General features: G+C 42.5%; 1 protein-coding gene across 1 annotated transcript in view; it reads right to left on the bottom strand.

Annotated features, from left to right (window-relative positions):
* Positions 1-27801, bottom strand: part of PRDM11 (PR/SET domain 11) — a 598061-nt gene that overhangs the window by 397025 nt on the left and 173235 nt on the right. Inside the window, exon 5 of the mRNA XM_044082559.1 lies at positions 1074-1336. Coding sequence (XP_043938494.1) covers positions 1074-1336 — 263 coding nt within the window. The remainder of the gene's footprint in view (positions 1-1073; positions 1337-27801) is intronic.

The raw sequence follows: 27801 nt of genomic DNA, 5'->3' as shown, positions 1-27801 counted from the left end.
TGCTACCCTCCCCACTCACATTCGGGAAGTATGAGCTCCATCATTTTATGGCACCCCTTTTTGGTTGTGTGGCCCCTTCCCAGTCAATTGGGCCACTCATTCTCAATCACCAGTGTGAGATAGACCAGACGGGGCTGCCATTAGTGGCACTTGGAGGGTTTTCTGCTTTAGCCCTTCAGTCAGTTCCGTGTAAATTACTGCTTGTGGAATTGAAGAGGTAACTGCAATAGGATGTCAGCTCTGGTCATTCCACACTTCTGCAAGGAATGTTGCCAGCAAGCAACCTTGATATCTCACCTCAAAGGCATGATTAGTGTTTTACCCTGGTCTCTACCAGAGAAATTACACTTCCCTATGTGCCCCTCCCAGAGCTCCTGCTACCCTCCCCACTCACATTCGGGAAGTATGAGCTCCATCATTTTATGGCACCCCTTTTTGGTTGTGTGGTAGGCTAAACCTTGTTCCTAGAGCACCTTCAAATGGCAAGGTTAACTCAGTAGTATGACAAGCATTCTAAAAGACACCATAGCCACTGCTGACTGCTACATAGACACTTAGCTTGTTGTTCTTCTTTAGGCATGTAAGCAGAAAATTTCAGTGCAACAGTTGTAATCCAAAATAAATAGATGCACCTTTTGAGCCTGATCGTTTAAGTGGCTGGAATATTATGCACCGTACGCTGCGGCAGTAGTGCACAGAAATCCCAAAATGCGAATCTTTTAATATTTGTTTGAATGGTGAGAAGTGAAGACAAACCCAATGGAGGCTCTATTACAGCCTATCCCTGACACTTAGATTTTCCACAACTTACCAGACAGGTTTGCCTGCAGCATTCTACAACATGGACTGCTGTCCTCCCTTGACACTGCAGCCACCCAAATCTCTGCACAGCTGGCAACACTCATGTCAGCAGACCTTTCCAGGCTATAAGCTGCATGTTTTAAGTACATGAACTAGAAAGTTAGCATGCCTGTGCTTAGCGATATTTCAAACTGTATTTTACAACACCAAAACTTCAGTGGAATATTTTGAGTGGTTATGATACATCTATACAGCAAATAAGTAATACTCACCAGCCAAGAGAAAAACCCAGTTGATTTATCCTGTGTAGATGTCTGGCCTTCATATGGTCCAAATATCCGACCTTTGGGGATGACTTCAAGAATACATCGGACATCAACTTTACCACCTGGTTCCCTCACCACTTCTAACCCTGAAGGAATGGACTTTGCTGCCCTATCAGGCACTCCCACAGCTACAGGGGTATCTGGTACAAACACTGGGAGTCCATGAGCCGGACATTCATCAATGAAGTACTCTTGGCAGGTCTCACAAACTGCAAGAGAGAACGATCAGTACCACATCAGAAATAGAGCAATAACACCTCTACAGTGTAAATGAGAAAGTTAAAAAGACCTGAAGTGAAAACACATAGCTGTACAATAATCCAAAAACATGCATAAAACAAAAAGATATTAATACTTTGTGATGTCGAGCTAAAAAAATAAATAAATAAAAACTACCAACCTGCTACTGGCAACTGCATAATTATTTTCATAAAATTCCAATAACCTTTGACGAATGGCAAAGGATAACAAAGAAAGTGAACACTACAAAGGGTATATGCAGTTCAGTGCACATCTGCAGAATCACATGCTTCTTATGTGTGGGGTACTGAAAGTCTGTCATATGCTTTGAAGTTACAAACCCACTAAAGCACTGAACAAAAGTAAGAAAAGCTGAAGCGGTCACTACTTAACAAGTATGGGCAAGCTGCCTTGAAACAATGGAAAAATGGATGCAAATAATAAAATCATATGTTAGGCTGCAATGATGTTTTACTTCTATAGGTAACTGGCCCCTGTCTGAGATGTTGGGACTAAATGCGGAGTCCTGCAATGATGACAAAAAAAGACAAAAACATTGCTCTTCTTTTTTTGAAGTTTATTTTTTTTTATTTATTTTTTTTTTTGCAGGAGGAAAACCCCCCTGCACAATCAATGTGGAGGGCTATCAAGAAAATTTACATAGTACACCAACTCTGAGATCACTATACTTCAGAGAAAATACAATATTCTGAGAAACGCCAATATTAAACTTAGCATACGTGAGCCTGTATTACTCATTCCGTTTCCACATTCAGAGTTGTTGCACATCAAATGGTTACCAGATAATCAAAATGTGATTTTAAGCCTAGATTTCAGATACACACTTCTCATTCGAATGAATCAGATCATCTTTTCCTGCGCTCATTTTTGACATTCTAAAGACAGTCAGGACAGGGGATGTTAAACTTCCTGCAGGAACACTGTTACCGACATTGCTGGTATGCAACAGAAACTGGCAGCAGACAAACAAAGCCTCAACCAGCATGTAATGGAGACCTCCCATCTTGGCACAAACAGCTTAAATAAAACGCATACTTCCCAGAAAGCTGGGTATACGAGATACCCTCTCATAGGTTCATAGGGTGGTACTAGGCTATCAGCCCTAGGGCCTATACAAGCCTAGCCAAAACAATTCCCTGGATATTTTTCCCACGATATTTACTTCCCTGGACCCCTGTCTAACAGGGGGCTAATGAGAAATAGTTAAAGGACAGCTTCTGCTTACTTGGTCATCTATTTCACAACTACAACATCTTCCAGGAGAACAGAAATGGCCAAAGAAAAAAGTAGTGTCTCTAATGTTGAAATAATGTTCAACTTTCAGGAAACATGACTTACTGGAAGAACATGTACCTAAACATTTGGTTACAGAACTCATGAATGGGGACACCACCAAACACTATGTAGGCACAGCATGTATGCCACCTTCAGCTTCATTAAAATACTTGAAGGTACAGTGAAATTAGCTAGCAAAGACTACATAAGGAACACATTCATGCTCTAGATGACTGAATATGAACTGGTTAGGACTACTGACACAAAGGATGGTTTTGTAAGTTCACAGCTTTGTACTAGGTTGTTGATTCAATATGGTCATTTTTAGACTAACACTAACATACTATCAATAAATAAATACTAATAGATTTATTCCCCTTTCAATCAGAGGTCAGACCAGAGGTAAATATACAGTTTCCCATCCATCAGTCCACGTTTTGTTTTAAGATGGTCAGTGAGCTACTTTGTTTTACATGCAAAAACTGCAAGAAGAACCCAACCAAGCTAGAGTTTTCACTGTGCAATACCTTAACCCTCTTGCTGTTTTACTGAATGGTTTGTCTGTGTGACTTTTTACACTTGTTTCATTGCTTTAAATGTAAGGGAAGCGCAACTAACTCTGGGCAAAACTGCAATCCAAACTGTAGCTTGCTACAGATCCCCCACCATGCCCCAGGATTCCCACTCCTCTTTTCTTGATGTACTGGAAAATATTATGGTTCAACAAGACACCCTAATAATGGGCAACTTCAACTACCCCACCATTAACTGGGAAAACTACTCGTGTATCAACTCCTTAGTTCAACACTTTCTGGAATTCATAAACTTCAATGCCCTAGATCAACTTATCCACACCCCCACCAGGGGCAACAATATCCTAGACCTAGTCATTACCAACATGAGTGACCGCTGTTCCACACCTGAAGTCAACTCCTCGTTGGTCCGATCCGACCATAAGCTTATCACCCTTGATATCCACATCCCGCCCCCACACCCCATTACAGTAACCACAGTAAAAAATGTCTCCAAAGCCAACTTCATGCTTCTTAAGACAGAAGTGGTGAACGTCATGACACCCATGCAGATGGAAAATACAGTTACAACTGCTGAATCCTACACAAATGCATTCTATAAGCACTTACACAAGTGCATGGATCGTGCTATCCCAAACAGAACCAAGATGCTATCCTCCAAAAAAGGAAGCCAATCTGGTGGTCCCCTGCCTTAAACAAACTGCACAACAGAAGGACGAAACTGTTGCAAAAGAGAGTAAAATCCCATGAGTGGAGGAGCTCCCTGGTCAGCCTCAGTAAGAAGCTGACATCCCTTATAAGATCCTCCAAAGCTAGCTATGAAAACAAAAATCGCCACTAAATCCAAGGACAACCACAAAGCATTCTATAGCTATGCCAAGAATCTAGATGGCAACACCCAGATCTGCTCAGAGTTACAGCACAAAGGCACGAAAATTACAGAACCAACTGATATTGCCAACATCCTGGCAGATAGGTTCAGTGCTAACTTTACCCCCCACCCCCACCCCTAAAGGGCCCATATCTATACAGGAAGAATGCAGAGTCCTTATAATCGCAGGTAAAAGCTGCACTCTCTAAAGCCAAAAACACAACATCCATGGGAACGGACAACATCCCAGGCTGTGTTTACATGAACTTCAGAACGAACTGGCTCCCCACTTAAGCACCATGTTCAATAATAGCCCTCGCATCAGGCTTTGTGCCCACTGAATGGCGCCCAGCAACAGTTATCCCACTCCACAAAGGTGGAGCCACCACTGATCCCGGGAACTACTGACCTATTAGCCTGACAAGCCTGGTCTGCAAGGCCATGGAACGTATCATCATGGAACTCATAAACAAAGACATTGGTAACCTACAAACTCTGGATCCCACCCAGTTCGGGTTTGTGAAAGGCAGATCATGCCTCCTGAACCTGATCGACTTCTTTGAGGCAGTCATCAAAGCCGTGGATGAGGGTAAGGTGGTTCACACAGCCTATCTTGACCTCGCCTAGGCTTTTGACACCATCCTCCATTCTAGAATGATAGCTGAACTCACTAAACTAGGTATAAATCCCTATGTCACAAGATGGGTTGCCAACTGGCTCACTGACCCACACTGTAAAAGTTGCAGATTCCAAATCCGACCTCAAAACAGTGACAAGTGGAGTACCACAGGGTTGTGTCCTGGGACCTCTCCTGTTTGGTATCGACTTCTCTGAAGTACAGGCTAACACAGAAGGCCTCTGGCTACCAAAGTTCACAGATGACTGCAAACTAGGAGCCATAGTCAAGTCCCCAAATAATGTGGGCATCCTACAGAAGGGCCTCACTGAGACAGATGCCTGGTGTCAGAGCCATGGCCTCAAGCTCAATGCCAAAAAGTGCAGTGTCATCCCCTTTGATAAAAACTCTGTACCCATGAACTACCACATAGGCAGCAATCTACTTAACACCGAATGCATGATAAGAGACCTTGGGACCCAGGTGGACAATAGTCTCTCCTTTAATAGTCACATCGCCACAGTAGTCAGGAAGTCCTTCTACGTGGCACACCTCATCATAAAAGGGTTCTCATCCAGGAAAAAAAGAGGTCATTGTTCTCCTCTACTCGACACTCATTAGACCCATTATAGAGTGCAACGCCCCTTTTGGAATGTACCTCACAAGACATCTGCAGCAGCTGGAAAGGCCACAGAAGTACCTCACAAAGAGGATTACTGGCCTCAAACAAGTGTCCTACATTGACCACCTCAAAAAACTCCAGCTTTACTCCGTAGCATATCACCTACTCCCAGGTGATCTCTGCCTAACATATAAAGCTATGTCAAACCCAGAGCTGTTTGACATGCTACACCTAAAGAAATCCCAATCCCTCTGAGCTACACGCTCTAGGGACCTAAACCTTGTCACTACAATAAACAGGACACGCTGGAGGGATAGATTCCTGTCCCAGAGACTTCCTATACTCTGGAACGAGCTACCCATCTATGTCAAGCAAAGTTCTTCATTAGCACTCTTCAAGAAAAATCTTGATGAGTGGATGGGAAATAGGAAATACACCCCAGGAATCACTTCTGTGTCTCTGTTCGACAGTGGCACAGGAAAATGACTTTCTTGGGTGGTGTAAGGCATGGAACCCTGTTGGCTAGGCTTAAGTAGGCCCTTGGGCCGATAGCCTAGTACCTACCTATGAACCTAGGTACATTCCACAGAAAGCTTCTTTGCGAGATCTCTACCTCTCCCATAGGTGCTTTGTATGCCCTGGTGGAAATATATTTATTTTACATTTGTTGCCCGGGATAGTCCGACTGGATACATGTCCATTTTCAGTGGAGGCCCAGGAGAAAAGCTCCAAACTTCAGACAAGCAAGTTACAGTATGTGCACATACATATTGTATTAACAAACAAGTTACAGTCTCACATTTCAAGTCTATGAAGAATACAGTTTATATTCAGAAATATATACAAATATGTTACAGTTTTTCTTATCAAACCTATAGGTGCAGCTATATACAGAGTATCTGCAAAGATGTTACAGTTTCTCTTTTCAAACCTTTTAGTGTAAGAGGCAAGTCGCTGTGAATAAAAAAAATTGCAGGGATATGGAAGTAGATGACGTTTTAGTCAGGGTTAGAGCAAAAGACATAACCAGTGAGTTTTAAAATACTTTTTTTAAGCTGATTAAGGGAGGGGTTCAGAGTAAGGTCAGATGGGAGCGAATTCCAGGATTTGCCTACTAAATTTGCAAACAAAGATTCTCCAGACAGGTCATTAGCTTTAACAGACTGAACCAGAAGTTTTGTAGTGGAACGAAGTAGCCTAGCGTTTTTGTAGGGATGGATAATGCTTTTAAGGGAGGGTGTTTTTTCTGGATGGTTAATAACCTTGAATGCTACAGTAAGTTAATTATATTGAATTAGCCTAGGGAGTTCTAGCCATCCTAAGAGGCTTAGGTTTTGACAATGGTGTGTCCTGTAGGGAGTTCCTGTGGCACACCTGGCAATTTGATTGTAACAGCTAGAGAGTTTGTCGAGATCAGTTTTGTTCAAGTTAGTGAGTATTGGTGAGGCACAGAGTAGAGTTGAAAGCAGATGGGTATGGGCAATGGAAGTTCTAGCTAGAGGGGTGAGAAAAGGTTTGTTTTTGTATAGGGAGCCGAGTTTTTTATTAACGCTTTTAATAGTTTGGTTTACGTGCATATCATATTTGAGGATGTCTATTATAACACCCAGGAGTTTGATATACATATCTGGTGAGATTATGGTCCCATTGTTAGATGTTATATTAAACAAAGGTTGAGAGGATTTGTGAGTAGGGTAGAAGAGCAACAGCTTTATTTTATTAGGGTTTAATATGCTCTGTTGATTAGAGATCCAGTTTTCCACTGTATTAAATGTTTTCTGGGTTAAACTAAGGAGATCTGTAGGGATAGAGGCTGAGCAAATCAGGGTGGAGTCATCTGCATATTGTATACAGGTTGCGTCTGGGATTACAGTGTGGAGGTCATTGATAAAGAGGGAGAAAAGAAGGGGACCTAATATGGAGACTTGAGGGACACCAAGGGTAATGGGGAGAAGGGTGGAGAGTTTGTCCTGCCAAAGGACAGCCTGCTGTCTTCCACTAAGATAAGATTGAAACCACTGTATGGCATGGTTGTTTAGGGATATTTTATTTAGGGTAAGAGTAGCTGGTGGTTAACCATGTCAAAGGTCTTGGAAAGATGGAGAAACAGGGAAGAAGACAGTTTTTTGTTGTTACGGCTGGAATTTATGACTTTAGAAAAGGAGAGGAGGGCTGAGGTGGTACTGTGCTGTGGTCTAAATCCATGCTGGGAGTTGGCCAGAAGATTATGTTGAATAAGGTAGCGTAAGAGTTGTTTATGGATACACTTTTCCATAATTTTAGCCAAAGGGGAAAGGATAGCTATTGGTCTATAGTTTGACAGCTCAGTGGAGCTGCCCCCTTTAAGGAGTGGTATGACATGCAATATTTTCCAGACAGAGGGGATAGAGGCTTCAGTTATGGTTCTGTTTATCAAAACAGAGACAGGGTATGCTATAACATCAGCAGCTTTTTGCAGGGAGGAGGTCAGCTGAAACGGTGGTTGGTTTGAGTTTTTTAATTAGGGCTCTAAATGAGTGAAGTCGGAACTTTTTGGAATCTGAAGGAGAGAAGGTCACTGGGTTTAGGGGTTTCAGCATTAGGACAAGTGGGTTTAAGTTTGCTAAGAATGGCCTGGATGGTTTCTGTACAGAAACTGTTGAAGGAGTTGGCAATGGACTCTGGCGATATTTGGGTTGGGGCTGAGGGGGTTGGAACTGTGGATTGCCCTGGGTGGAGGAGTTTGTTAATACCAGTCCAGAACTTCTGTGGCTTGTTGTGGTGTTTCTGCTGTAGATGGCAGAAATATATATATTTTTTTGTCTATTGATATGGATTTTTTTTGTATCATTCCTATATTGTCGGAATTTGAGTTGATCTTGTGGGACTTTACAGGAGTGTCAGGTGTTCCAGGCATTATTTCTCTGGATGATCTTTAGTTTGGTTTCTTTAGTGAGCCAGGGGGCAACTTTTGTTTTAATTCTAATAGAGCATGCAGGAGCATGGTTGTCAAGGATGGCAAGGAATGTGTTATTAAAGTGTGTTACTGCCTCATCTAGTGGTAGCTGTTTTAGAATTGACCAATTGCATAATTTAAGTTCTAAGAATTTAAGGCTGAAATTTTTGTTATTTCTTATTGTTTTATAGGTGGGTAGATGTGGACATTCAACTTTATGTTTAACAGTATACGTTAAGAAATGATCACTTAGATCTTCAGGGAGAGTACCTGATTTGTACATGTGGTGGGGGCTATTAATTAGTATCTGGTCTACGATACTTTCTTTACTGTCAGGCTTGCTGATCCTAGTAGGGGAGGTTATAGTTTGTGTAAAACCATGTAAGTTTACGTGGGTGGTTGAGGTCTCTGCAGTGCAGGTGTTCCAATCTATATTGATGTCCCCTAGAACAATGGTCTCTTGGGGGTAGGCCCTGGATAGCCAGTAGAGGGTATCTTCTAGGGTCCCTGAGTTATTACCTGGGGGATTATAGACACATACTATGTTTATACATTTGTTTTTATTTATTTGTAGTTTGGAAATCATAACTTCTGCTTTGTTAAATATAGACGGTTGAAGGTTGTCTAGATTTTTAGTTCCTTCATGTTTAAGGTGGTGTTTATTTTGCGATATACAGGTCATCACACATGCGTACATCCTTTGAGGCTTTGTAACCGAGGCAAAGGCGCCCCTCAAACGTTTGTAAGAAACAGAGAATAAAGTGTTTTAAGTCACTCTACATAGCACATGGAAGGCATCCATGACGTTTTTTTGATAAAATGCTGTGGTCTTCAAGTTAAATATATGTTTGGACAAGTACACACTGAAGGGGGCTTTATATTCTAATATGGGTCTGATAGGGGATGAGTAGACTTGGATAAAAGCTTCCCTTGACATAGAAGATATAACCCTGATAATTAGATTGGCTCGATGAAAGGATTAACTAAGGCCAGGACAAACATGGTGGTCAAAGGATAGTTCACAGTCAATGAAAGTACCTAGGTCGGGTACCTAATAATGGAGTCTATATTCAAGGATTGTTACCTGTGTGGCAGGTGCAATGGTGGCCATGATTGTCAAAGTACATTCTATACTTATCATTTCACTTAAGATGACAAGCTCAAGACCATGTACTTGTACTAGACTCAGTTGAAGAATTGGGTAGTCTTTGGGAGAGCTTATGAAAGCTCTGCATTTTACAATCGTCCTTGATCAGCCACAGACCCTTGCAATCAGAGAAGTAAATAATTAACAGAAATGGCCCAAGAACCAATTTCTTGAGGACACCACTAGTAATGACTGTTTGCAATGACAGTGCCCCCTGTAGTACTACACTGGGTTCTGCCCGTGAGACAGTACTGTGGGATACTACTCAACACATTTAAAAAACAAGCAATTACAAAATGATGGAAAAATATAAGCGCATTATTAAAGACAGATTGTGAAATCTGCTAACTTTAACAACTTTATTGCAAAATTCTACCACAAAAGGTATTTTATTTTTGCTTCAGAAAAAGGGAGATGAAAGATGTGGGACTTCTTTCTTCACAGTATTTTTGCCACTAGCATGTTGGTCGTGTTGTGTGGTTTTCTGTATACTAGACCGCATCAAAAATCACATGTGATGAGGGACATGCAGAAAATTATACGAAGGGGTGAATCAAACATGAAAATAGGGACACCTCCAAAAATCTGGACATCCTAAATCACACTTGAAAAAGTACAGTTTTGTACCTACCATAAATGTAGATGTTCGAAGATCCACATTGCTGCAGTCCTTACACTTGGGGTAGTCCGCTGTCCTCGGTCGGCCCGAATATCAAAGTATTAGGCTGACGTCGGTCAAGGCGCTTAAGACTGACATCAGGACGTCAGGGTATAAATGCGCATGACCGACGTCATATCCTCAGTCTTTTCTTGCCCCAGATGTCAGAAGACCCTACAAAAGAAAGGTCAAAACCAAAAGACAGCAAAAAACAACCAACCACCCTTGCACTAATCATATGTACAATATATACAATATCTACAATATTTACAACCCAAACCACACAACCGCCTCTAACTACAGAGGGAAGGAGGGAGGGTAAATTGGACTGCAGCAATGTGGATCTTCGAACATCTACATTTATGGTAGGTACAAAACTGTACTATGTTCTTCATCTCACATTGCTGCAGTCCTTACACTTGGGTAGATTCCCAAAGCAGAGGTAAGGGAGGATGGCAAAACTATAAAGCAGTAGGAGCTGCCAAAATGCCTTGTAAAATTGCAGTGGCAAAACCAGCCCTAGATTTAGAGTAAAGTGGAAGGTGATAATGCTTAGAGAAAGTATGCACTGAACTCCAAGTAGCTGCCTCCAAAATATCTTTAGTTGCCACCCCCCTTAAAAAAGCTGTAGAAGTGGCAGTAGCCCTAGTGGAATGAGGCCTAATCCCAGCTGGAATCTCCTTACCATGATGGGAATAACAGAAAGCAATACAAAACCCAATCCACTTAGAAATAGTTTGTTTTGACACAGGCTTGCCCTGAGAACCCAAAGCAAATGAAACAAACAACTGCTGAGACTGCCTGAACCCTTTAGTTCTGCTCAAATAATATCGTAACTGCCTGTGTATATCCAAAGTGTGCAAAATCTTTTCCCTTTATTTTGGGGGTTTGCATAAAAAGTAGGCAAATGAATAGTTTGGTTTAAAGCCACACTAGAAACCACTTTAGGCATAAAGGAAGGATTAGTACGCAAAGATACCCTATCCTTATGGAAAATTAAGAAAGGCTCAACTGCCATAAGGGCCTGTAATTCAGAAACCCTTCTCGCAGAGGTAATGGCCAACAAAAAAGCAGTCTTCCATGATAAATATTTCAACTCGGCAGTAGCTGCAGGCTCAAAAGGTTGTAGAGTGAGTTTAGATCCCAAGCAGGAGTAGGAGCTCTACGTGGGGGTCTTATATTCTTTGCCCCTCTAAGGAATTGCTTAAACAAAGGATGAGAAAACAATGGTGGGTCACAGTCATAGTGAGCAGAAATTGCTGCAGCATGAACCTTAATAGAAGAGAAGGACAAGCCTTTGTCCAGTAACTCAGTAAGATATTGAAGAGCCACACTCAAATTAGGCTTAGAAACATCAAATTCCTTTGCTGTACTCCAAAATAAAAATCTCTTCCATTTATCTGCGTACACTTTCCTTGTACTAGGCCTTCTGGCCTCCAAAATAACATTCAAAACTTGCTGTGGCAGCTGAGACCCTCCAGGGTTTAAAACAGAATATGCCAGGCTGTTAAGTGAAGAGAGTGAAGTTTGACATTGAGTAAATGACTGTTCTCCTGAGACAGCAGGTGTGGAATTGAAGGCAAAGGCCATGGAGGCTCCGCACCAGACTTCTCAGTAATGGGTACCAGTGCTGTCGAGGCCAATCTGGAGCTATTAAAATCATCTTTGGCTTGTCCTGTCTGACCTTTAGGAGTACCACTGGGAGGAGAGGCAGAGGTGGAAAGGCATACACATGAAGATTGCTCCAATTGAAAGAAAGAGCATCCACTTTCCAAGCTGTGGGATGAAACCTTTTTGTGCAAAACTTTGGCAGCTGGTAGTTTAGTGGAGAAGCGAACAGATCTATGTCTGGAGTTCCCCATGACACTGTCAATCTCTGAAATACATGAGGATCCAATTTCCACTCGTGGGGATCCATAATCCGTCTGCTCAACACATCTGCTAAGGAGTTCTGTGCTCCCGGCAGAAACCTTGCCTGAAGATTTAGCTGTAAACTGAGAGCAGTCTCCCACAAAATCATTGCTTGTCTGCATAGAGGATAAGAATGTGTTCCCCCTTGCTTGTTGATGTACCACATGACAGTTGTGTTGTCTGTTAGAATCAACACCTGCCCTGGAAGAAGTAAATCCTTAAAAGCCATTAATGCAAATTGGACTGCTAACATCTCCTTCAAGTTGATATGTAGATGTTGTAGTCTGGCAGGCCACGTGTCTTGTATCCACTTTCCATTTAGATGAGCTCCCCAAGCTTTGTCTGAGGCATCTGTCGTTAGAATCTAACTCGCCTCTGGCCGGGTCACAGAGAGTCCCTTGTTTAGGTGACATTCCTGAGCCCACCACAAAAATTCCTTTTGAATGCAAGGTATTATCTGAATGACAGTGTCCAAATCTTGGCAGTGCTGTGTCCATACATTTTTGAGATACCATTGTAGCTTCCTCATATGCAGTTTGGCATTGGGAAGCACCAGAATACAAGATGCCATGAACCCCAAGGCTTGAAGGACTGTCCTTGCAGTCAGCCTGGACTGATGAGACAATTGATGGAAGTAAAGGGAAAGATTCTTTTGTTTGTCCGGGGTCAAAAAGGCCATCTGGGATGCTGTATTCAGTCTCACACCCAGAAAGCACATGTCCTGAGAGGGTACTAGACTGGACTTTATTTCGTTCACAGAATACCCCAGGCATCTTAGCACTGCTATCACATATTGCAAATGATGAAGAAGTTCGTCCCTTCCTTGAGCCAGAATCAGGCAATCGTCCAAATAAGGATAGATCTGAATTCCTTTTAGCCGGAAGAAAGCTATTACTGGAGCCAGAACCTTCGTGAACACTCTGGGCGCAGTAGATAAGCCAAAGGGCAATGCAGAGAACTGATAATGAGAAGTCCCAGCCCGGAAACGCAGATACTTCCTGCAACTTAGTCTGATAGGAACATGAAGGTAAGCCTCCTTGAGATCCAGAGTCACCATCCAGTGATCTTTGCCCAGCAGAGGTAAAAGCTGTTGTAACGTCAACATTTTGAACTTGGGAATGTCCAGATAAGTGTTGAGGATAGATAAATCCAAAATTGGTCTCCACGTGTTCCCCTTCTTTGGTACTAGGAACAGGCGAGAATAAAATCCTAGGCCCACTTCTGGCAGAGGGACCGGCTGTATGGCCCCTATTTGAAGCAGCAGAGAAATTTGTTTGTGAGCCTCTATTCTTTGCTGAGGAGGAATGTCTGGCATGCCTTTGAAAGGAGGCAAGGTATGGAAATAAAACTTGTAACCTTGGTGTATGATATCCAATACCCATCTGTCTTGGGTAATTAAACTCCAATTTTCCTTGAAGAGTGCCAACCTTCCTCCCAAAGGCGCTGCCAGACAAGAAGGCTCTGGCAGCTGAAAAGGTAGGTCATTGGGCCTGTTTACGAAAGGACTGGCCCCTGCCCTCACCCGAAGACTGTGCAGGTGAACTCCCTGTTCTAGGTCTGAAAGAACCCTGAGCTCTGCCCCTACCATGTCTAGATCTACCCCTAGACTGTGAATCATAAGAAGGGTACGTCCACCCCTTAGCAGGCCAATTTCTACTAAATTTCGGAGGCTGAACTTGCAAAAAATCTTTAACAGTCTGCATAGACTTAGCCTTGTCTTCCATTTTCTTTAAGACTGCTTCCACAGGTGGACCAAACAACACATCAGACTGTAAAGGAGCATCTAAAATCCTTGTCTTAACATGGTCAGATAAATTCTGATCCCTCAGCCAGGCGTGCCTGCGAAGAACTGACCCAGTGGCAGCCACCCTAGAGGAGGCCTGTACAGCATCAAAACCACATTGTAAAGAGTGCTTACCCACCTGTTCAGAAACATGTACCAAATCTTGTAATTCTTTACACTCAATACCTTCCGCCAGAGCATCAACCTTACACTTCAATTGAGAAAGAAGATAGTTTTGATATTTCAACATGTGAAACTGGCAATTCAAAGCCCTCATAGCTAAGGTGGAAGAAGTATAGACTTTCTTACCCCATCTATCCAAAGCCCTGGCCTCTTTATCTGGAGGAACCGGATTTTTTACAACAGAGGCCTTGACACCCTTAGGTCCCTGACTAACAGTTTCTGGGTCCGCCCTAGGACTCTTATAAAGATATTTATGAGCTTCAGGCACCCTGTAATACCTGTCCGGTTTAACAGGAGCAGGAGGCAAAGAATCAGGATTAAGTGAAGCCTCTGCAAACACATCTTCCACAACATCCAGAACAGGCCTATGCTGGGGTAAAAGCAAAAATTCCCTAAGCCTTTTCCTGGAATCAGAGAAGTCCTGACCTTCCCACTTAAAATGTTCCCTCATGGAATGAAGAGTCTCTGAAAAAGAAAAATCCTCTGGAGGAGAAGCAGAAGGAGTAGAATCATCCACATCAGAATCAGAATAAGGAGAATACTCCTGCAAGTCTTCAGCCGAAGACTCTGAAACATCCGAAGCCTGCTCAAAACTCCCCAACTCTGGTTCCACCCTAGGTCTCTTATCAGGAGGGGGCAAAGAACCTCTAATCAAAGTAATTAAATCTTCTGCCATTTTAAGCATGTGCTTCTTGGGCACAGATCCTGAAGAACTAGGAGTGACACCAACAGAAGCTAAACCTGGCCTGCCTCTGGGAGAAGCCTTAGAAACAGAAGGAGAGGGCCTAACCACCCTAGGAAGGGAGGGGAGTACAGTAACCTGAGAAGCCCCTTCAGCCTGACCTGCCTCCTGAGAGGCCACATCCTGCAATATTAAAGTCTCTCCCTGGGACTCCAGAGAAGCCTCCGGCGGAACCACCGGTTCCACTGATGCCTCTAAAGAACCGGCGTCCGGTACGGACGACTCTTCTTGTCTGGGTTTAGCTGCCTTGTCTTTGCGCTTCTTCAAAGAAGCGGGCGTCGGAGCATCCGACGGCATATTATAATTGCACCGCTTCCCGAAGACCAACCTGGCACAATCTAACCTTCGCTTAATAGTGCGCTTATTGAACCTAGCACAAAAGCGACACCCAGCAACGTCGTGCTCAGGCCCCAAACAAGGAATACACAAAGTATGATAATTTCTATGCGGTATCTGTTTCCCACAAGAAATACAGTTATTCACTTTTTCTGACATCCGGTAAACCACTGAGGCAAGAAAAAACTAAAATATTCCCCAACGGGTACTTAGCCAACTTTGACTCGGTCTGAAACTCCGAATTGAAAAATTTCAGAGCGACGGCACTTGCAACGCTGCTTCTGCATCGGACCATGCGGCAAAAAAGACTGAGGATATGACGTCGGTCATGCGCATTTATACCCTGACGTCCTGATGTCAGTCTTAAGCGCCTTGACCGACGTCAGCCTAATACTTTGATATTCGGGCCGACCGAGGACAGCGGACTACCCCAAGTGTAAGGACTGCAGCAATGTGAGATGAAGAACATCTAGAATATTCCCTCAAAACAGAGACCGTTGAGAGGTTTATTTATGTATTTATTTAATTATTTATAGTTGAGAAGTCTGCTTAGTTTCTATACTGAACCTGCTGATACTTGAGCTGCATTTTTTGTTTGGTCTGTTGCTACAAAAGCAGTTGTTAGGCTGACACAGAAAACACCAGTAAAGCACTTTCACTTTAACTCGAAGGTTCATCTGTCGTTTCTAAAAAGGACTGCTGCCATTACTGCCAAGTCCCTAACTGACTTTATTAATCTTTCTATTGTTTATGGTATTGATGCCCCCTAAAGCGTACTGTAATTTTACCAATGCAATAAACACCATGCCTAATGACTTCAGGCTATGGCCAATCTGAGGCCACTAGCTAAGACTGCACAAAAAAAGGTACATAAACAGTTTCTCAATCACCCTACAAGTTTCTGTAATGAGCACTGAGTGAATACATAAAAGGGTACAAAACCACAACTGCAAAGGAGAATCTAACAACTTGGCTTTTAAATCATCAGGAAGAGAATGTAACCTAAGCCATGGGTACCTGCATAAAACAGAAACCGAAGCAGCAGCCATAGATGATGCATCAGCAGCATCATAACTGCACTTGTTAGAATGGCACATCACTTGATTTTCAGAACTCAATAAAGAAACAACAGACGTCTTAGCTCTGAAATCAGGGATGCCAGTCAAACACCTTCAGGTTTAGGCAGAAGAGACAACATATACAGGGTTATACAGGTCTGGTCGTTAATGGCCATGAAAGCCAAGTTGGCTGAGGTACAAACCTTTTTCCAAACTACCTATCCACAGTCCTACTGTCCTTATCAGAAGAGAGAAGTTTGGAAGAAGACAGTTAATTTGGAAGATTTTTCAGCAAAGAGAGAAATGACTGCAGGTGTACAGCATGGATTCTTATACAAGAAAATTTGATCCTAAGGCACCTTGTAAAACCTATCAGGTTTCCTATGCGCACGAGGCTGTGACTCAGAAGCCTAGGAAACAGCACCAAATGCATCCAGAATGGCTTCTAATACAGGAGGGAAAGCAGAAGGCTGGGGAGAATCCACTTGTAAAAGTGCAGAACACTTTTTTTGGACTTCAGAAATTTGGGAACTCTCCCACTGAAAGTGCTCGATCATTTTTACAGTTGTGTCACCAAAAGAAAGCTCCTCAACAGGGGAACGAAGAGAATGAGTGTCCTCATTCTCTGACCCTCAAGCAAGAGAAGAATGGATCTAAGAAGAATGTGCTATGGGACTCTTCCCCAAAAATCCAATTCCACATCATCAAAAAAGTTAGCCTCCCTAAGCCGTTTAGAGGAAGAGGAGAAAAAAGAACAGCAGACTACACAGATAATCCTATGGAAAGCGTAAAGACCATATGGACCTTAAAGAGACACCGAGTGAAATCTTGTCACTGTTTATGGTGATCCTTGGTCACAGGAGCTACATGCTTGGACTTCATAGGAACCAGCAGCTCAAACAAGTTTAGGTGGTTCAGAGCCCTGCCTAACTTCAATGAAAGAATCAGGAACTTGTTCCTTAAGTATCTGGGTAATTCCTCCTAGGCCCTTCCAAAATAATCAGCTTCAGCTCACCATTCCATCTGTAGTAGACATATGCTCAACTTCAGCGGATGTGTGGGAAACCAACCCAATGTTGGCCTCCAAATGGGTTGAGACAGAAGGAGCAGACAATGTACAGTATGGTCCTCACGTTCTTCATCCAACCTGAAAGAGATGTCTGGCAGATCCTAGACAGCAAAAGTTTCTAAAAGTTATTTTTTTTTTTTACTTCTCAACAGGAGGCTGAATGCTGGGGTGGGCAGATTCAGAAGTCATAGTTCCCTTGGCAAGTAATTTCAACACTGCTTCAAAAGATAAACAGAAAATTAGGAGAAATGGCTATGCAGCCTCTTGTCAGAAGCCCAACAAAAACTGAGTATGACAACAGTCTGCACCTAGGCAGAAAAGGCACCTGTCATGTCTGTCTTTATGGGGACTCTGCCTCTCACACTCACATTTCCCCTTTCTGGATAACAATTACAATAGTAATGCAACAAAAAAGAAAGAAGACAAAGTCCCCAATGGGGTACTTATCTGTAGAAGCCAAGGTAGGTGGAAAAGGCAGAAAACAACTTGACTAATCGAATTCAAAATGTAGCGTTTGGACTGGCAGCAAAGAATTTCTGAGGATTAGGTGCATGCACATCATTTATGTACCTTACTTCCTGGACATAGGACATACGTCTAAGTGCAGCAGCTGGAAGAGTCTAAGGCTTTGGTATGCTGGGCCCAACGTATGGCTGTACTTAGATCCTTTAGTAAGGAATACTACAACAGTGATAAGGAAGGACATCTCAAGAAATGCCATCAAATATCTGTTGTCTTACCTACTAGATTCTCTTGCAAATTATGTTAATGAATTCCTTGCCGATCGTGGACTTGTTCAATTACTAAAATACTCTATTAAGTCCAAATCTTAGGGCAGGTTCGCCAATCTAAGTAGTGTAAAGCAATAAAGCCCTGAGTACAAACCTGCTGCCCCAAGCGTGACTAGTGGCCTGGGTACTGGAACAGATGGACAGGAGAGGATGGGACTAGAAAGACACCACTAACTCCGGACGGGAGAAGCAGTGGTTACATTTGGCCAACAGACACCATGAATGCAGTGGCTTAGACAGCACTGAAAAGATCAAGACCATGGATGTCAGATTGGAAATGCTTAGTTGATGACAACAACCCTTGCAGTTAAGAGTGGGCTTAAGATCTTAAGAGTAATGGTCCCATTGCCAGAATGCCACAAAAGCACAAACCTCTTTCCATGACCATGTTGACCCTTTTGGTTGATAGTCCCTCTCCACTGTGATGGGGATACCCAGTAAAGGGGACTTGGTAGTCTTAAAACACATCAGGGGGCTTGGTTGTCTGCAAGGCATGGAGTCAAAATAAATTAAAAAAAAAAAAAGTTCAGAACAGGTAACCACTTATTAACAGACCTAATTACTAATATTCCAAGAAATAGTACATCCTTAACAACTCACGTTTGGTCACTCAAAGACCACTGTCGACTACCTTTTACAGTGAAAACTTTGCTAAAACCCTACTTCCAACACAATTTTTTTCAGACTAAAAACTGAAAAGAACATCTGTAGCTACATCTCTCAACAGACTGGGAACCTACATTAAACTCCTAAGATGCCATCTGCGCAGCTGTCTCACTAACCAATAGCCTTACCACAGGAGCAGAAGAAACTAACACACTGAGCAGATTCTATATGCGATATCTAAAGCAATGCCTAGCAAAGGTGCTTGGAAATGAAGGAAAATGTACCTTAACCCTGAAATGCAAACACAATTTGACAATACCCTGAAGACTTGCAAAGGAAGGAAGCACACATACAAAAGCAAACTATTATCAACATAAATACCTCTTCTCCTGACATTTCCAAACAATCAGATTAACAGATAACTGAAAGAAGGCAAACTGCAACATCATGACATACAGTTTACAGCACTCAAAGCCTATTACCCTGCACTGACTTCCTCTCCACCACCACCCCATGTCACTTCTTCTACTTCAAAAGTATCAAAGCTACAGAATCTTTTTTTAACCACATTCTATTCAATGCCCCAGCCACAAATAATAGCTTTCAACCACAGTTTAAGTTCTGCAAAATAATTTAAAACAAAAACTGATGGTGCCTCTCTGAAGCCAAATATAATTACAAACCCTTCTTTAAATATATTATAAAATTAAAAAAAAAACGACATTGCTTTGAACTTATGGATAAGGTAGCCTCCTATTTTGATCCAGTAAACATTACAGATAACCTTGCAAACAAATCCAGTACAAACCTCATCCCTGAGGCTTATCCAAAGTCCTGAAATACTTGAATCCCTTTTCTCCCAATTATCTCTAAAGATCATTTACTGCAAGCGCTAACAAAGACCAAAAAATACTCCCTCCATGGGACCTGCTAATACATCTTATTGCATAATTATTTGCGTTAAATATGCCTCTTGCATACCCACTCAAACTGTTTAGCCTAAGTTTTGTAACTGTTTTTTGTCTCTGATGAGTGGTGCACTGCAGTGGCAATGCCCCTCTATAAGTCTGGCATTATAACCAAACCAGGTAATTACAGACTTACCGGTCTACAAGCCTCATCTGCAAAACCAAGGGAAGCATTATAACTGACCTCAGAAAGTACAACAGCAACATTGTTAAACTTGATCCCGAACCATTTTGATTTGTGGAGTATAGATTTTGCCTTCTGAATGAGGAAAACTTCTTCTAAAGCATTACAAAGGCTACAGACAGTGGCAGTGAGACACACAAAGGCTACAGATAATGGCAATGAGGTACACACAGTGCATCTGGACTTGGCCAAGGTTTTTTGACACCACTCCCCACATTAGCAACATACAGAAGCTGCATGCTTTAAGTGATTTGTAGACATTTCTAACCTTTTGCACTATAGCATGTAGTGCATGAACTCCCGACCCGCACATTTCCCCATCAGGAAATGTTTTGATCAGCATTTTCATATTTAAACTTAACTGTAAATTTTGCATTTTCCCTGTACTGAGACTTCAATGAGTGTACCACAACGCTTGTGCAAAGGTGCCCCACTGAAGTCTATGGATGTAGCTCACCTTACCCTATGGTAATGTCAAAACTGGTAAAGAGGAATATTTTTTTGGTGCCATGATTTAATAAAAAAAAAAGCTTTGCAAGTTTACAAAGCTTTTTATTAAAAGAATGGCCTAAAAAAAGAAACGAAAGGCAAGCTGGAAATCCATCATTGCATTTGACTCACTGAATGTCATGACATACAGAAATGTTGGCAAATCACTTTAAAAATCAAACCTTGCATGTTAACAAGGATAGCAACTGCCAAAAGACAACCCACATAGTGTGAGTTGCAAGAGTCTCATCAGAAAGTATGAAAGTGACCGGAGGTGCTCCTCAGGCCTCAGTGCAGAGACCACTCCTTTTTAGTCTTTACTACTCAGATCTCCAAGCTGACAGCCAAGATCTCTAGCTGACAAAATCTGCAGATAACTATACTGAGTTTTCTTAAGTTACCACCTGACATCCATACCATCCAGAACAAGCTCTACCTCAAACTCCTGGTGTACTAAAAATGGGCTAAAACTAAATGCCAAGAAGTGCAGTACCACTTCTGGTGGGTAACCTCTCCCCTTACGCAGTACAGATAACACACCACTGCAAAACAAAATGTAGTCAGGGCTCTAGGAACTTGGGTTTGACTGTCATGTGACAATTATGGTCAAGAAATTATTTTATTTAGCACAGTTAATTGCCAAAGGACTTTTGTCAAGGTCTAAAGAGTTAATCACGCCCTTACACTCAGCATCGATCAGATCAAATATCGAATACAATTCCCTCTTTGATATGCTTAGAGAAGTACATTCCAAACAATTAAGCCCCAAAATTTCATAAAGAAAAACATCACAGGCCTTATGTCCCTGATCTATCAAGAGGCTGGAAGCTCTAGTACTTTGTTCGGTATCTTGTAGACTTTTAAAATGAGAGCACCATCTTCTGCATCTCCATAAGCCCAATGGCTCTACCACCACCACCAACAGAATCTGGGACCTAAGCTTCATAGGTTCATAGGTGTGTACTACGCTAATGGCCCTGGAGTCTTTTCAAGCCTAGCCCATAGGATTACCCTGGCACTGTGCCACCCAACCTCAGCTCCTAATGCCTCGGTTGAGTAAAGCCACTGGAGTGATCCCTGGGGTGAATTTTCTATTTCCCATCCACTCATCAAGATATCTCTTGAAGAGGGCCAGTGAGGTGCTCTGCTTGACATGTATGGGAAGACTAATCCATAGCATGGGCAGTGTCTGGGTTATGAACCTGTCCCTCCAGCATGTTCTGTTGATTGTGGTAATGAGGTTGAGGTCTCTGGAGCATGTGCTGGGGAGGGACCGGGATTTCATTAGATGTAGCATTTCTAACAGACCTGGGTCAGATATGGCTTTGTAAGTCAAGCAGAGATCGTCTCTACGTAGGCGATATGAGACAGAGAATAGTTGGGAGTTTTATTTTAGTCTGTCCATATAGGACAAATGTTAAAGGCCTAGGATCCTCTTTGTGAGGTACTATTGCAGCCTCTCCAGCTGTTGCAGGTGTTTAGTGAGGTACATGCCAAATAGGTCATTGTACTCAATGACTGGCCTAATGAGGGCTTTCTTCCTGGATGCAAAACCCTTAGTAATGAGATGTACCACATAGAAGACTTTCAGACCACAGTGGCAATGTGGTGGTCAAAAGAGAGGTTGCTGTCAATCTGTGTTCCCAGACCTCTTATAACGCCTTCTGTGTTCAGTGGACTATCATCGATGTGGTAATTCATGGGAACCGGGTTTTTCCCAAAGGGGATGATGACACATTTTTTGGCAGTGAGCATGGTTCTGGCACCAGTCGTTGGTCTCAGTGAGGCTTTTCTGTAGGATGTCAGCATCAGTTGGGGAGTTAATAACAGCTCCCAACTTGCAATCAATTGCGAACTTTGTCAGCCAGAGTCCCTTCATGTCGGCCTGGACTTCAGAGAAGTAGACACCAAACAGGAGAGGACCCAGGACCGAACCCTGTGGGACTCCACTCATGACTGGTCATCAGTCTGAGTTGGAGTCAGCTACTTTCACACTGTGGGTTACATCTGTGAGCCAATTTGCAACTCATCTAGTGATATAGGGGTTGATGCCTAGCTTAATGAGGTTTTTCTATGACTCCTGAGTGGGGAATGGTATCAAAGGCCTTGGCCAGATCAAGGTAGGCTGTATGAACCACCTTGCCTTCAACCACAGCTCTGGTGAGTGACTCAAAGAAGTTGACCAAGTTGAGCAGGCATGATCTACCCTTCACAAAACCAAACTGTGCGGGATCCAGAGTTTGGAGATTCCCTATATAATTGTTCATTAGGTCCATGGTGATTAGGTCCATGATGATGTGTGCCATAGCTTTGCATATCAGACTCGTCAGGCTAATCGGGCGACAGTTCCCAGAGTCTGTAGTCGCTCCTCCTTTGTGGAGAGGGATGACTGTAGCAGTGCGCCATTCGATAGGGACACAACCTGAGGTGAGGTTGTGATTGAACAGGGCACACAGATGAGGTGCCAGTTCACTCTGTAGTTCATGTAGAACACAGCCAGGGATATTGTCAGGTCCCACAGAAGCTGTAGTCTTGGCCTTGGACAGTGCTGTTTTAACCTGTGCAGCAGTAATTTATTTATTTATTTTATTTAAATTTGTTGACCGGGAGTGTCCGACTGGACGTGGGTCCATTTTCAGTGGAGGCCCGGGGAGAAAAGCTCCACAGTAAAATAAACAGACAGCAATTACATTGCATTACATAGCGATTAACAATTTAACATAGAAATTACTTACAACATATTTACAGATGAAGAACATAGTACATCAGTAGACAACTAGAATCTTTATCTGTGAAGTACATAACAGGCATTAACAAATGTAACAATGAGAAGTTCCTGCTGTATAATAAGTACTAGGCTTATGAGCATCTGAGCTTGCTATCATCAAGGTAATTAGTGGAGGTGAAAGAAAGGTAGTAGTTGGATGGGGTGGATGATATTAGAGTGGGAGTTGCAAGGGCATAGCCAGCATGTTTTTAGGTGCGCTTTTAATAAAGTTTTGAAGTTGGTGCATGATGGTACGGAGGTAATTGTGGGTGGGAGTGAGTTCCATAATTTGGTTATGGCGCAAGAGAATAGTGCTTCACCAGCAGAGTTATTGGCTTTAGTGATCTGCAAGTGATTTTTGTTGCTGGATCTTAGTGGTCTGGTTGGATGATGGGGTTGGAGTAGATTCTGGAGGGATGGGACATTTAGTGGATGGTTTACTAGTTTGTGGGCGAGTGAGAGTTGATACCACTGAAGGAGGTGAGGGAGTTCAAGCCAGCCCAGTTCAGCAAGTGAGAGACAGTGGTGACTACGGTAGGATGCCCCTGTGGCAAATTTGGCGATTTTGTTGTAGCAGGTCTGTAGCTTGTTTAGATCACATTGCCTTAGGTTGGTATATACTGGAGAGGCATAAAGTAGGGTGGAGATAAGGTGGGAATTTGCTATTGAAATCTTTGCTGCTTTGGTGAGAAAATGTTTATTTCTGTATAATGCTCCTAGTTTTTTGTGGACTTTTTTATGGTCATGGATATGTGAATGTCAAATTTTAGTTTATTGTCTATTTCCACTCCTAGCAATTTGGTGTGTTCAGTTGGGTATATAGTGGTGTTGTCTTTTGCTGTGATGTTAAAGTGAGAGTTGTTTTGAGTATGTTTGGTGGGTTGGAAGATGAGTAGTTTAGTTTTGTTTGGGTTGAGTATTAATTGGGCATCGGATAACCATGTTTCAACAGAGGAAAAGGCTTCCTGTGTGACTTTTTGCAGTTTGGGTAGGGACTGGGCTGAGCAGATGATGGTTGAGTCATCTGTGTATTGGATGAGTGTGCCATGTTTGGTGGCAGAGGCTAGATTATTTGTGTAAACAGAGAAAAGTAGGGGTCCAAGGATGGATCCTTGGGGAACCCCTATGGAGACAGGTAGTTGGGGAGATATGTCATTCTGCCATACAATGGATTGTTGGCGGTCAGACAGGTAACTCTGAAACCAGTTGGTGACTGACTGTGAGAAGGATAGGTTATTGAGGACAGAGATAAGTTGTTTGTGTGGGACCATGTCAAATGCTTTAGATAGGTCTAGGAAAGTAGCAGAGGAGAGATAGCCATTGTTTTTATGCTGAAGGATAGTGTTAGTAAAGGAGAGTAAGGCAGTGGTGGTGCTATGGATTGGTCGGAAACCATGCCGAGTACTGGAAAGGAGGTTCTTAGTAAGGAGGTAGTGTGAGACCTGAGAGTGTATGCATCTCTCTAGTATTTTGGAGAGTGGAGAGAGAATAGCTATGGGGCGGTAATTGGTTAGTTCTGCAGAGGGTCCACCTTTGTGGAGGGGAATTATATGTGAGACTTTCCACAATGTGGGAACGTAACTTTCTGACAGAGATCGGTTAATCAAGATGGATACTGGGTAGGCCAGAGCATCAGCTGCGATTTGTAGGTATTCACTTGGGAGGTTGTCTGCTGCCAATTTGGTGGGTTTAAGTTTAGTTAAGAGTTTTTTTATGTTAGAGGTAGGTACAGGAGAAAAAGAGAAGGCAGTGGGGAGATTACTAGTTGAAGGTGTGGGTTGGAGGGGAGGGGGGTTGTGTTGTTTAGCCAGTGATAGTATGGTTTGAGTGAAGTGTGTGTTGAATGAGGTAGCAATATTTTCTGAGGAGTGAGGGATGTTAGGAGGAGGGGTACTGACTTTACCTGGGTGGAGGATGGAGTTTATGGAGGACCAGAATTGTTTGGGGCTGTGTTGTAAGGAGTCTAGGGCAGACTGGTAGTATTGGAATTTGTCCCGTTTTATTAGCTTTTTGACTCTATTGCGTAGTTCTAGGAATTTCTGTCTAGCTGCGGGGGTTTTGGTTTTGCGCCAGTGCTCCCAGGCTTTATCCCTGTTTTTCATTTCTGACTTAGTGGTTTTCTGTAGCCATGGGGATGGTTGTGCTTTGGTTCTGGAAAATCTTATGGGGGCATGGTAATTAAGGATGTTCAGGAAGGTAGTATTAAAAAATTCAACTGCGTCATCTAGACTGAGGTACTTTAGGGCATGCCAGTTACATTCTTTGAGGGATGAGATGAATGTGAGTGGGTTAAAGTTTATTTTTTTACGTATATGACGACAGATGACAGGTTTAGCTTGGTACAGGTATTTTTTGAGTAGGAATGTTGGGGAGTGATCACTGAGGCTATCTGAAAAGCAGACTGTTATATATGACTGAGGGTTCTTACTGACTAGTATCCAATCCAGGGTAGTGTGCTTGCTGGAGTTTTTATTTATCCTTGTTGGTGACTGGACTAGTTGGGTGAAGCCATGAAGGTGTACATGATGGGTTGGATTGTTGCCAGAACAGGATTGCCAGTCAATATTGAAATCACCTAAGATGATAGTTTATTGGGGGAGATGGTGGATAGACCAGCTGAGGAGGTTTTCTAGTGGAGGGATGTTTTGGCCAGGTGGGAAGTAGCATCCAATCATGTTGATGGTTTTTGTTTTGGTTAATGTTGAGGTTGGTATATATTATTTCTTCATTGCCTATTTGTGGAGCTGATGATTTTAAGATCTGGATGTTTAGATGCTGTTTAAATATTATAGCTACACCACCTCCTTTTTTGTTTAGCCGGTCTACTCTTAGTATGCCGTAACCTGTAGGGGGTATTTGCTCACTGGTAATGTGAGGTTTTAGCCAGGTTTCTGTCAGGATGACTATATCTGGGGAGTATAAGTCTATGGTGGCATGGAGTTCATGGACTTTGTTGGATATACTTCTAATATTTAGGCTTAGTAGAAGGAAGTCACTTGGCTTTCTATTGGCTGTAATATGGGAGAAGCTGCGGTTTCTAGTCTGATTATGAGTATTGGGGTTGGAGATGGTAGGGCCAGGGTTGGGGTGGATGTCTCCACTTAGGGCTAGTTTTGATATGCATGAGATTATTAGTTTTCTCAGTTTTTGAGAGTGTTTGTTTATCAGGGAAACTTTATGATTGTGCTCTGTGGGTAACCGGTATAGTGGGAGGGTTACTATGCTAAGTTGTAGGGATGCTTTACGTTTGAGTAATATAGTTGGTAGAATATGTGGGGGGTGCACAGGGATGGTTCTTGAGCTGGTGGGAGGGGAGCTGAGTATGGGTGAGACATGGGTGGTGGTGTGAGTAGTAGTACAGTGGTAGTGGTTGAGTGGGGGAATAATGGAGCTTTGGTAGGATGTAAGATATGCAAGGAGAGTGCATGCAGTGAGCAAAGGAAAGGTATGCTTGTACATGTCAGTTGAGGAGGTGTGATAGTAGAGGGAATATGGAGGAGGTAGTGATGGGTTAGCGCTGTGGTTGGCTATTGGAAAGATGGGAGGGGTTTGAGTGCAATAAAGGTGGGACCACTGGGGGCGGGAGGGAATAGGGGGCAGGGTGGATAAGCGGGTAGAGACCCTGTTAGGTTCTTGTATGAGGGGCTGGAAACAATCACAAAGCAAGACAAGTATGTGTTAAGAAACAATCACAATTGACCAAGGACTGCTCTGAAACTGTAAGTCTTTTCTTAATTTCTCAGGTGGAAAAACAGGATAACCTTGTATCAGTAGGCTACTGTGGTCATAGTTTAAATTAAACACACAGTATTGATCAGTTATGGATACTATTTGCTAACAGAAGGGAATAAGAGAAAGTGGAAGATGTGTGTGGTGGTGGTGGTGGTGGTGGGGGGCTGCTTACAGCCAAAGCACAGTGCTCTCCAGGGGAAAATGAAGATTAGCTCAAACAGGTAGACACGTACTCAAAGTTAACTGTAGCTGTTTGTAGACAGTTCAGACCCGGACTGCGCTTTCTTATAAGAATGTTAAAGGTGGTACCGCAGTTGAATACTTAAGAGTGGTGTTAGGTCTAGAAAAAAAGAGTACAGAGAGGAGTAAGCACTTTTGAGATGGTAAATATATATTATAAAGATTATAAAAAACACACTGAGCAAATAGCTACCACATGCAGGACAATGTCCTGAACCACTACTTAGTATATGCAGATACTGAGCCAATTGGAAGAACATTAGAAAACAAAAACCCAGACAGTTATGCAGCCACAGATAAAAATATAGCGAGCAACAATCTGTCGTGGTTCTCTAATGTTATTCCATCCACCAGTAACAGCACAAACGTATAGAAATAATTTAGACACTAGTGTGAGCTGTCTACACACAACACAATTACATGAATAACATTAGTGAACAAGGTGCAGCTTTGCAAATAGACCATGCATACTATTATACTAGAAACAACTTGGTGCATACAAAATGCTAGCATGCCATAGCAACATCAATAATAAAGCATAAAACATATTGGATGTCTAACACAATTCAATATAAACATATACAGTTGTAAAATGTCTAATACAATTCAACATAAATAGGCATTTACAGTTGTAAAACACTTACTGGAGAGACACTGAGCCTTCATGGGGCCCATAGCAGAGTGGATTGTAGTTTTACAAATGGTGCCTGCCACAGGTAATATTTATTAACTCTGGGATTGTCTTAAGGTAATGAACAGGGAAGGGGAGGGGAGAACAAGGGTGTGAGCAGGCAGTTCTTTGTACTGCTGCTAATGAGCCAAAAAAAAGACAAGTATGTGTTAAGAAACGATCACAATTGACCAAGGACTGCTCTGAAACTGTAAGCCTTTTCTTAA

The sequence above is a fragment of the Protopterus annectens genome, chromosome 9.part0, assembly GCF_019279795.1.
Source record: "Protopterus annectens isolate FY-2018-M chromosome 9.part0, PAN1.0, whole genome shotgun sequence".
Lineage (NCBI taxonomy): Eukaryota > Metazoa > Chordata > Ceratodontiformes > Protopteridae > Protopterus > Protopterus annectens.
The sequence above is the reverse complement of the archived record's forward strand: the minus strand, read 5'-3'. Positions and strand labels throughout refer to the sequence as shown.